At 36.6% G+C, this 11,925-nt stretch overlaps 1 protein-coding gene across 1 annotated transcript; it reads right to left on the reverse strand.

The window, feature by feature from the left end:
• Nucleotides 1-1,653: 1,653 nt before the first annotated feature.
• Nucleotides 1,654-11,541, reverse strand: LOC135619370 (phospholipid-transporting ATPase 1-like). Its single transcript, XM_065121311.1, has 7 exons — nt 9,886-11,541; nt 9,489-9,795; nt 7,547-8,255; nt 7,326-7,449; nt 6,987-7,206; nt 2,460-2,918; nt 1,654-2,156 (listed from the first exon to the last, which is right to left on the reverse strand). Exons 1-7 carry the CDS (start codon nt 11,408-11,410, stop codon nt 1,943-1,945), a joined length of 3,558 nt encoding a protein of 1,185 aa, XP_064977383.1. The 5' UTR covers nt 11,411-11,541; the 3' UTR covers nt 1,654-1,942.
• Between the last annotated feature and the right edge of the window lie 384 nt (nt 11,542-11,925).

An 11,925-nucleotide genomic window follows, 5' to 3' on the forward strand; every position in this document is an offset into this window, starting at 1 on the left:
ACACATCACATAGATGATGCATATCGATGAACAACATTAATGAAATGATCTAAATCATTTGCTTTTGTAGGGAGTAACATCATACAAAGAGTAAGGATCTTAGCAACATGAGATCCGGGAAACATTCATAAGCTTTCAAATTATGATGATTCAAGTCGCAAAGGAATAACTTTACGGTAACATCAAAGGATCATAAACTATTCCACCAAAATTTGTAGGCAAGCTGCAACATCTAATTCACACCATATCAATCTAGAATTGGCAAGAGGGTGACATGGCTGGAACTGTTCCAAGTTTGTTCTTCTGATTCACATGCTTTCATTGGGATGCTACGTTCACTTGTGAGAAATTAAGTAGGGGTGGATCTTGTTTGGCTCTTGCTGTCATCAAGAAGAAGTAGAAGGATGCACATAACCAATCTTCTACGTGATTCACGGGTGCTCAATCCCAATTCACATCATCTTCACCAAGTCAACAAGAGCTACATGGAGTAAAGGAATATTGGCTTCTACTTTTGTTTATCTGATAGCAGAAACATCAACATGGATGATCACAGTAGCCAGAATTTACCTGACTCATTCTTGGAGATGGGGAGAATTGATCCCGTGACCTCTTTAATTTGCCCAAGAAAACTGTACAAACACAAAATAGATAGAGAGAGAGAGAGAGAGAGAGAGAGAGAGAGAGAGAGAGAGAGAGAGGGGTGGGGTGTTTGTTTGATAGCAGAAACCAGAAACCTCGACATAGATGATCACAGAAGGCAGTACTTTACTGATCATTGTTGGAAATGGGTGTAGATGGATCTCATGATCTTTTATTTTTCCCAAGAAAATTGTTCTAAAGCGCAGACAAAAAAAATAAAAGAAAAGAAAAGAGCAAGAATGGATGAGAGAGAGAAGAAGAAAAAATTGTGCAAGACAGATGGAATGTTGTAGTTTGTTGTATTTTGTTGGAAGCCTTAAAGATCATTCTTTGAAGAACACAAAGATCGTTTAGATGATGTTTGTTTTTTCTATGATGAGATCAAAGACCGTATCTCAGATTCTCCTGTTCAACACTCATATTCATAAAATATTATTGATCTCATAACTATCTTATTATTATTTTTTTAATCTTAAAGATATTGATCACACAAGACTTTTGACGTCCATCATCATTTTAACCATCATATTTTTAATTTATGAATAATATCTTCATTGATATTTTTTTATTTTGTTGAATAATTGATCTAAAATAAAATATAATCTTATAATAATTGAAACTATTTTTAATATCACCAAAATTATTCTTACAATAAAAGAAACTGAAACCAAATCATAAACAACATTTTTGCTTCCCATATTCTACAAATAGGCTTTCAAATTCTCCTTACATCCTTCCAACAATTGGAATTATTTGTTTACAGAATCTTCTTGTTGCAGCCTCTTTCAAGACAATCATCTTGCCTGAATTAATCATCCCTGATGTTAATTGTGTTAGACAGTTTTAAGATTCAACAGCAGTTTCAACGATGGATACCTGAGAAGTAACAATCCATACCACAGTTGCCACAAAGAGTGTTTTCATCATTCTACAGAACTGGACAATTAATTCCGTAACTATTACATTGTAACTATAGATTCAAGCTTCCAAAGAATTACACATGTACAAAGGTACCATTGTAACTATAGTCATATATTTAACCTCAAATTGCTACCAGAAACAACTCGATAACAGTACTCTATTTGGAAAGAGTGATTGGGTTGTGGGGTTGCACTATCTTGTACAATGCCAATTTGATTTAATTTGAAATTTGTGAAAATAAGTACACCCTTTGGATAATTGACACGCTAGCAATCGGTGAAAAATCTGAAAATCCGACTCTCAGCTGAAAGAATATTGTAATATACACATGAAAAGAAAAAGAGAAGTTGAACGAACAAAAAATCAAAAGGGTGAACTGTCACAAGGGTTGTGACAGTGTGCTCATTGGAATTTCTGATGTGGTGGCTGCATTTATGTTCTGATACTTTTCTAGTTCTCTTGCAATTTGAATATCATTAGGCATGAAATACTCGGTTAGTGCCTTGGTTGTAAAACGAGCAAGCATCCCAGCTATGATGATGCCAAGCAAACATAGCCAAAATAATCCTGTTCCCATTATGTGGAAGATAGCCCTGACATGAAAATTGAGGAATCAGTAAGTCCAGGATACTCATACAAGCATCTCTCATCTGTTATAAAGCTAAATATGAAGATGCATCCCCAAGATGTCCTCTACTACAATTTTCTCTTTTTTGTGTTATGGCATTATGATGCGAATAACCTAATCATGAACATAAAATCATTAACAAAATTCTGACAGTTTCTCAAAACTACTAAAATGATTTGAGAACAGAACCTACTACATGGTATAAAATCTTATGAAGTACATATTTATGCAACAGGAAGATAAGATAGGTTAGAGAAAGAGGGCGTACCAGTAACCAGGTAGCATCCGTATGGAGTCTATGATGATGACACATATTACTGTTGCAACAATGCAGCCCCATATCGATGCAAGGGTGATCCAGTTCCACTGAAACACATCCATGGCCAGGTGAATGTTTACTAGAATGACCACAGCAAGGGTCCATAAGTCTCCCAGGCTGGATCCATCAACAACACTCTGTCTGTATGCAAGATATGGGATGTAGAATATAGCAACGCTTTGCCAAATGGAGTCCATCATGGTGAGGATAAACAACTTTAGGTTGTATCTTTCATCCCTCTGCCCTGCCCTATAGAGTTGAGGGTACTTTATCAATGTCCTCCTGCTAAGATCCTTGTCGAGTATTCCGACAACAATGGTTGGCAAAGCAGTGTAAATCACAGAATATAGAACACTGCTCCATTCGGATATTGCAGTTGTCAAGCTATAGGCAGTGTAGAGCACATACCTAAAGTCCAAAATTGTTCTGTTAGGCATATTTGAGGATGATTGATGAGGAGTGAAATATTATATGGTAAGGAGATAGTATGCTTGACAACTTCAATATAACAAAATTGACTCTGCATGTTCTTCTACTTAGCTAATAGTTAGTAAATGGCATTTCCAATCTTCTGTTCAAAATGAGACGGATCATTTTATAAATGGTATATGTATCATACACAAGCATACACACATTGCATAAACCAAAGAAGAAAAATTGAGATACCAAGATGCCAGTTTAGGTATTAAAAGTAAATTTTCAATCTAAATCTTACAAGTGCAAGTGCAAGGTACAAATGAACCATCTAGATGGGATTCAAAAGTCAAATAATGGTCTTTAACATCTCACATAACAATCCAATATATGAAATCAAAAATTGTAGATTGTTAATGGCAACATGCCCCATTAACTAAAATTTATAAATAGTAAAATATAAGCTTAACTTTGTTGAGACGGTCATTTCTTGACAATTTATAGGAGGTAGAAGGTGGACATCTATGTGTCAGAACATTATGGGAAAAGGGTTTAAAAATGAATACTTATAGTTATAGGACATTCTGAATAAATTTTAGCAAAATTTGGATTATTGTGATAAGAAAACAGCAGCTAACTACTTCTATATTACTTGAGCCAGATACCACAAGCTCCCACTATCATCCACCTAGTTAGCTTACCTTGGTAGTAGATTAACTTGTAAGTTCAGGACAATTACTTTCATACCTATCTCTGCCTTCATCTGACTACTTTCTGAGCTTGTAAGTGATATATTTGGTGATGTTCAGTTGCTTTTGAAACAAGGCATTCAGGTTGGAACATAATGCAAATCATTAGTGATGAAAAATGTTTCAGTCCCCAGAATCCAGAGTTACCAAACACTGTCATATATATACTCCACATTTCACTGTCCACGATAAGTGGTGTCACTCAAAGATTTGGATATTAATCTTATTTGTGAAAGGACAAGATGTTTTGAATAGCAATAGTACTTATGCCCCTCATGTCGGATTGAATGATCAAACCAATCGAGAATTTTGGGAAAGCTTAGATGATATCATTTAGGAAATGCCTATAATCGAAAAACTTATAATTGGAGGAGATTTAAATGATCATTAGGGAAAACAAATAGTGAATATCAAGGGGGTGCATGGGGGCTTTGGTTATAGAAAGAGAAATGAAGATGGTGGTATGATTTTGGATTTTGGATTTTGGATTTTGCAACTTCATATGATCTTATAATTGTAAATGCTCACTTTAAGAGAGATGAACATTTAATTACTTATAAAAGTGATCACAACAGTAGTCAAATAGACTTTTTTCTCACTAAAAAGATTATTTGTAAGAATTATAAAATTATACCTAATGAAAGTTTGACAAATCAACATAGGTTGATGGTATTAGTTATTTATTGTAGAAAATAAAAGAAGAAAAAGATAGTAGAAAAAATTATTAACACTAGATGGTGGAATATAAAAGATGATAATGTAAATACTTTTAAAAATAAGATGGAAAGGAAGACGATTTGAAACTTAGATAAGGATAATATTAATATTATTTGGACAATGATGGCTAATAAGATTAAAAGTTTAGCAAGAGAGATTCTTGTTGAAACTAAAGGTAAAGATGTAACCTTAATAGAAAGTTGGCGGTGGTGCAAGAAAATTCAAAAAATAGTTTTCACTAACAAATCATGTTTTAAAGATTGACAAAATTGTAAAACTGAGAAAAAATTTAAAAGATATAAAGAATTAAAAAAGAAGCTAAAAAAGCGATTAGTATGACAAGATATAAAGATTATAATATTTTTTATAACAAATTAGGTACTAAAGATGGCAAAAAAGATATATATTGAATTGCCAAAGCTAGGGAAAGAAAGTGTAAGGATTTAGATAATATTAAACGTATTAAGGACGAAGATCAAAAAATACTTGTTAATGATAACGAAATTAAGGAAAGATGAAAAAATTATTTTTTTATAAATTATTTAATGAATATCCCATACATGATTTAGATTTAATGATAAATAGTAGTGGTAGATTTAACAATTATAAATTTATTCATAAAATTAGAGCTAAGGAAATAAAAGACGCATAAAAGAAGATGAAAATAGCTAAAAGTGTAGGGCCTGATGGTATCTATATTGAGATCTGAAAAAGTTTAGAGGACAAGGGAGTAGCTTAGTTAACTAGTTTATTTAATAAAATCATGAGATTCAAAAGGATGCCTAATGAATGGAGAAAGAGTTTTTTAGTATCAATTGACAAAAATAACAGTGACATACAAAATTATTTAAATTATAGAGGAATTAAAATCATAAGTCATATACTATGAAACTTTAGACAAGAGTTATCAAAAGCAGGATAAGGCTTAAAACAAATATATCTGAAAATCAGTTTATTTTTATGCTTGAAAGATTAGTCATAGAAGATATTTATTTATTAGGATAATTAATTAAAAAATATAGGGTAAAAAAAGATTTGCATATGGTTTTTATTGACTTAGAGAAAACCTATGATAAGGTTCTTAGATATTTATTATGATAGGTTTTAGAAAAGAAATGTGTATCCACTAATTATATTGATGTTATTAAAAATATGTATAATAATATAGCTACTAGTGTTAAAACTATTGAGAGTGCATTTAGTAAATTTTCTATTAGCATAGAATTATACTAAGGATTCTTATTAAGTCCCTACCTTTTCACATTGATAATAAATAAACTTACTAGTCACTTACACGATAGACCTCCTCGGTGTATGTTATTTGCTAACAATATGTCTTACTTGATGAAAGCCTAAATAAAATTAATATGGAGGCAACCCTTAGAATCTAAAGGTTTTAGATTAAGTAGGACTAAAACCAAATATATAAAATGTAATTTTAGTGATTTTAAAAATAGACAAGAGAATATAGTTAAATTAAATGGATTAAAAGTTCTTTTAAGTAAAAACTCCAGGTATTTTGGATCAATTATTCAATAAGATAGAGAAATCGATAAAGATATTATTCATAGAGTAAAAACAAGATGGTTAAAATGGCAAGGGGCGTCAGGAGTCTCGTGTAATCATTGAATACCTTTGGAATTAAATAAAAAAACTTATAAAATAATTGTTTAAGGTGATATGGGCATATACTAAGGAGACATCCAGATATAATAGTTAGAAGAGATGAAATAATTAATATTAATAGTACAAGAAAAATAAAGGAAGACCTAAAAAGACTTTGATAGAAACTATAATAAAGATTTAAATACTCTTAATTTAACTAAACATATGACTTTTTACATATCTCAATGATGGAAAAAGATCTATGTAACCGACTGTAAATACTTGGGACTTACGACTTTGTTTTTGTTGTATCTTATATATTACATGAGTTTCAAACTAAGGTTCACAATTTAGTATACTAATAGTGTACCTATCATTGCTCAGACTAGTACCATAATGGTCCATACTGGTGTATAGTGCTAATACATTGGTACGTTACTAATTTTCGAGAAAAACCTAAAAAAAGTAAAAAAAAATATCTAGTACAAAGCCTATACTACGTTATACTAGGTAGTTCAGGCACTATACCGAGGATTATACTAGGTAGTTCAGGCACTATACCGAGGATTACAAACCTTGTATCAGATGTACCAGACGGTTCAAACCTTGAACCGGATAATATAGGCCCTCTACTGAGTGTACCACCTAGATAACTAGTCTACATATATTGGTAGACCCGTAAATACCACCTATACTAAGCAATATTGTAAACCTTGCTCTAAACTATCCTTGAGATAGCAAATTTTAATAAATTTTACACTAGTATGATCCTTGAGCTAATAACAACTGCATGAAACAAAACAAATACTACATAAATAGATGAAGAGAAAATATTCGAACAAGCTCCAGTAGAAACACCAAAGTTTAACTCAAGTCAATCAATTCATTTCCCATTGGATCAAATCAAAGAGAAGCAAGCAGAATGAAAAAAATTACAGGCAAAGATAAGTACTATGTCAGAATTAAGTGAAAGTGCTGAAGATATGGTTACCAGAATAGGATGAAGACAAACACAGCATTCCTGTAGAAGTTGTACAAGATCATGTAGGCCATCCTTTGGTAATTCCAATGTCCATGGACCAACAAAAGGGGCACTAAGAATCTGAACTGTCCCATGGCAAAATCAGAGGCCATTACAGCTTGCCTTCCCTCTTGACCGCTTATGCCAATCCCAACATCAGCCATTTGGATCATCGAGACATCATTTGCACCTGATATTCCATGCTAGTGAAATTTAGTCCACATCAAAAGAAATGGTATCTTAAATGGTCCCTGCATTTATCAACAAAATATTGGCAAGCTGAAGTCCATACTCAATTCAGAAACTTACCATCTCCAATTGCCAGGGTCATATCATCTGTTCGATTCTTCATAAGAGCAACAATCCCAGCCTTTTGCAGTGGAGCCACACGGCAGCACAATACAACATCACATACTGTCGCCACTTTAAATAGCTGGACCAGAAAGAATAACAAGAAAAAAAATTTATTCCTAAAAGCTAAACCTCAGAAAACCAGTCTGAACATTTAAAAAGCATCTGTGATTTCTTACCTCTTCTTCCAATTCAGTCTCTAAAATGTAGACAAGGCTATTGCCATCAATTACCAAAGCTACGGCAATCCTAGAAGATCCTGTGCCTCTCAATATATTTTCACTATCAGGTGATATTGCTGCAAGTTTGCTGGACAGGGCAACTGCATCTTGTAGGCTCTTTTTACAAGACTCTCTGGAATTGCTGTTTATCACTATCTGAGTCATTTCACTCGTTAGAAGCTTACAAGAAAAGCCAATGGAAATGGCAGTTTCTTGCTTATCCCCTGTCAAAACCCAGACCTTGATGCCAGCTTGTCTTATGGATTCTATGGCTTCTGGTACACCTTGTTGCAGCTTATCTTCAATCCCAGAGGCTCCCAATATATGGAGATCTCTTTCAACATTAGATGCAACTGCCCGTAGTAATCTTCCCCTACCAATCAATTCTGTACTTGCATTCTCATAGGCAGACTGCCACTCCTCAAAATCATTTCTACTTAACTTACGCATTCCAATGACCAATGTCCTCAGACCCAAAGATGAATAGGCATTGATACTTGTCTCAGTTGCACGAATAATGTCCAAATTTATATTTTTTTGTATAACCCCAAACATTGAGATGTCTGCACCTTTCACATACAGCTTTACTGTCTTATCAGGACAACCAATTATAACTGACATCCTCTTCCGGTCACTATCAAACTCATGAAGTCCCAAAACATCATATCTGCATATTCATTATTACACTATTACAAAATATGAATAAGCAAGTCAATATTATTCTTAAATCTTAAGACTGCCAACATATCAAGGAACTAATACAATACCAGGATTTAGACTGAATCACTTGTAAATTAAAGTCTATATCTCCAGTTTCCAAAATTTCAGATAATTATCAGAAATATTCATTGAATTGGTTTGAAGCCTCATGATAAGTATAACTAACGTTTAGCAGACCTATGTGTCAATTAATTTTTTAGAAAGTTTAGTAATCAGTGATCAAATTTTAGAAAATCTTAGTGTCTGTTAATAGGATTGTGGGGACTGAATATTCTGAACCATGGAAGGTTCTGAGACTCCTAAATAGAGTACAACTAAATCTCTATTTAGAGGTCTCATCTGCTACAGCAGGCAGCTAGCCTCTATTTTCTTCTTTTGCTGTTCTCTATTTCTCTTTATTATCAATCCAGCCTTTTCATATATTTAAATTTTTTACCATATATTATGATATTCTGTTCTGTCACTGATAACATTAGCTGAATGTATTAAAAAAAATCAGTATTTGGTATTAAAATGGGCTAGCCTAACCAGTGGTTCCAGAGGCCCACAATGATGTAATGGTCACAAGCTAACAAATCTGTTAATCCAGCAGTGGTTCCAGAAGCAGAAAACTAAATCAGATAAAAGATAAGTTTAGAAATGCCACTAAAAAATATCTATTAAGGTGCAGGTAAATTAGCAATGTACCAATTAAAATAATATCTACTTTTTAGAGAACTCCACAACCTCAGTCAACAGTGCTACACAACCATTCATGACAAGAATTAATCAACTTAAATAATACCATCATCACCCACTCTTTTATTACTACCTACTCCAATATTGCCATCTAATTAACAACCGTCATAACAATCAGAGCCACAACCAACAGAACAGACAAGTAACAAGGTTACAAGCAATGCTAACAGAAAGGATACACATCGATAGCTACAACTGTAGTCATTGCTAATGAAAATGCTCCCACTATATTTATAATTTCACGGAAAGCTAAGTAACAAAGACATGCATTGAGTAAGAAAAAGGGAAGCTAAACCTACATCAGAAACTTCAACGACCACTACCTACACAATTAGTGATAAAGAATCAGAACAACGATTTGTGTCACTGTGGAGCGTAGGAATAAACTAAATAAGCAAAAAACTAGAATTTCATTCACAAGAGCAAATAATAGAATGCTAACCTTTGTCTATCCCCAAGGGCATCAATGACTATGTGCCCAGACGTGCGCTCAATAAGCACAAAACCATAGGAGGCAGCTGCATAGACAAGAGCCTGCTCATCAGGAGACTCTCCCTGATAATCTATCAACTTCTTTGTTTGGTCTGCAATCTCCACAACAAGAGGGACAATGGTATTGCAGCATGCCAAGGCAAGGAAGAATTCGCGAGCTTGCTTTCCTTGCTCGGTCTCAACTTTACTTCGCAATAACGCAACTAGCTCAGGATCTGTTTTAACTGACATCTTCAGCTTCCATATCTGATCATCCACTATCAAAAAGATCAAGAAAAGATGGAATCCTAATGAGCACAATCAGAATTACCAAATTACTAAATCAATCTGTGAAAAGGTCATCATACCTAAGACAGAATGTGTTCCACCGTTGTCCTGTAAGGCCACTTTCCCATTACTGTAATCTCTCCCTCGAATGCTTGCACATTGAAACTCCATCTTATTCTCCGTCAAAGTTCCTGTTTTGTCTGAGAAAACATACTTTATCTGCCCAAGGTCTTCATTTATGTTCAGAGCCCTGCACTGAAACTTTGAATTCGAGCTCTCATCGTACAAATTAGTATCCCTAATCATGAAATAGGCCTGCCCGAGCCTGGCCAGCTCCATCGAGATGTAGAGGGAAATAGGAATCATAATCTGGAACACGATCACCGACATGAGAAAAGTAAAGAACACCTGCATCCCGATACCATAATAGTTGTAGTTCTCGTCGCTATCGGAATAATCCCTCTTCCTAAAGAATTGGGAGAGCTCCAAATCATTCTTATGTTTACCCAACCAAATCCCATTGCAAATTGACACCACCGAGCACAGGGTGATCAGAACGGCGGACAGAAGCAGCGTCTCCCTGTTCATGTGGGTTTCCAATCGGCTCCTCTTTGAGGGTGCCCCGGAGCTATTCAACATGACCTTGGTTTCGCTGCCGGCATACACCGCGACGCCTATCGCCCACGCCGTGTTCTTGAGCTCGCAGCCGCGGAGGATGATGTTGGACGGGCCGAGAGAAACCCGCTTCCCGTCGATTTCCATGTTGGCAAGGAAGCCGTAGATGTTACGGTTGGGCCGCTCGCAGCGGATGAGGCCGGCGGCGAACGGGTGCGCGTCGCCGATGGGCCGGGACGTGGTCTCCTGCTTGGCGTATCGGGTCTTGAGGTTGGACTCGCCGTCGAGGTTGATGGTTTGGACGTAGGCGACGCCAGTGGGGTCACTGGTAGCGAGGAGGACCATGTCGCAGGGGTTGGTCTCGTCGGCGAACACCTTGAGGACCTCGCCTACACGGACGTCCTTCCAGCGCTTGGGCCGGAACTGGCCGTCGCGGGGATCAACGACCGAGGCGGCGCGGTTGTTCTCGATGCGGTCGGAGCGGTGGCGGCGCCAGTCCTCGTAGGCGTCCTTGACGGCGGTGACAAGGAGAACGAAGGCAAGGGGGAGGACGGAGGCGCCCCGGCCGAAGACGGCGAGCTGGGGGAGCTGGTTAAGGACGGCGATGACCAGGAAGTAGACGTAAGCGACGCGGTGGAACTGCTCGAAGAGGTTGCGGGGGAGGAAGGTGAAGGGGGAGTACTTGGCCGTGCGGACGGCGTTGCCGGCGAGCTGGAGGTGAGGGTCGGTGCGCCCGGGGTCACCGACAATGATCAGCCGGGCGTCGGCGTCGGCGAGCTCGGGCTGGGAGGAGGCGAGGCACTCGGACTCGGCGCGGGAGCCATGACGGACGGCAGGGGTGGGGAGGGGGATGTCGTGCGAGGGGTGGGATGTGGAGGAGGCGTGGCGATGGGCGGCGGAGAGGGAGAGGGGGTCGAGGCGGAGATGGGGCTCGGAGATTGGCCTGGGGAGGTGAAGAGATGGGGGAGGATCGTCGTCTTCATAAGCCATTCTTCTTCTTCTCCTTCTTCTTCTTCCTCTTCTTCTTCTTCTTTGTTTGTTGTTTGTGGTGTGTTAGAGAGGGATTGAAGTCGTGGATAGTTTCAAGAGAAAGACTCTCGATGCAAAGGCGTTCGAGTCTTTGAAGGGGTAGAACGAAGACGTGGTTTTAGGGGGCGGGATGGAAGTAGGAAGTGAAGTCAATGGAGAGAGCGAGAGAGAGAGAGAGAGAGAGATATATATATATATATATATATATATATATATATATATATATATATATATATATATATATATATATATATATATATGCATAAATACATATATACATATATATATATATATATATACACATATATGTATAATTAAAGAGTTTGAAAAGGAGAAGTCAAAGTTGAGAGGCAAGTGAAAAAATGAAATCTTTAAAAGATACTAACTAGAGAGATGACATCTAATATATAAAATATATTAGATTTTTTAGATCCTAGACTTTTAGACAACTGTATCTAAATCTCCCAAAGATGTTA

Source organism: Musa acuminata, chromosome BXJ1-3, assembly GCF_036884655.1.
Source record: "Musa acuminata AAA Group cultivar baxijiao chromosome BXJ1-3, Cavendish_Baxijiao_AAA, whole genome shotgun sequence".
NCBI classification, from domain to species: Eukaryota; Viridiplantae; Streptophyta; class Magnoliopsida; order Zingiberales; family Musaceae; genus Musa; species Musa acuminata.

What these genes read in the sequence shown, in the direction of transcription:
- LOC135619370 (XM_065121311.1), bottom strand. Translation starts at nt 11,410, where the DNA reads ATGGCTTATGAAGACGACGATCCTCCCCCATCTCTTCACCTCCCCAGG. An exon ending in TGGAACACATTCTGTCTTAG is followed by an intron (nt 9,796 to 9,885) that starts GTATGATGACCT and finishes TCTTTTTGATAG; the next exon opens with TGGATGATCAGATATGGAAG. An exon ending in GACCCTGGCAATTGGAGATG is followed by an intron (nt 7,207 to 7,325) that starts GTAAGTTTCTGA and finishes ATGGAATATCAG; the next exon opens with GTGCAAATGATGTCTCGATG.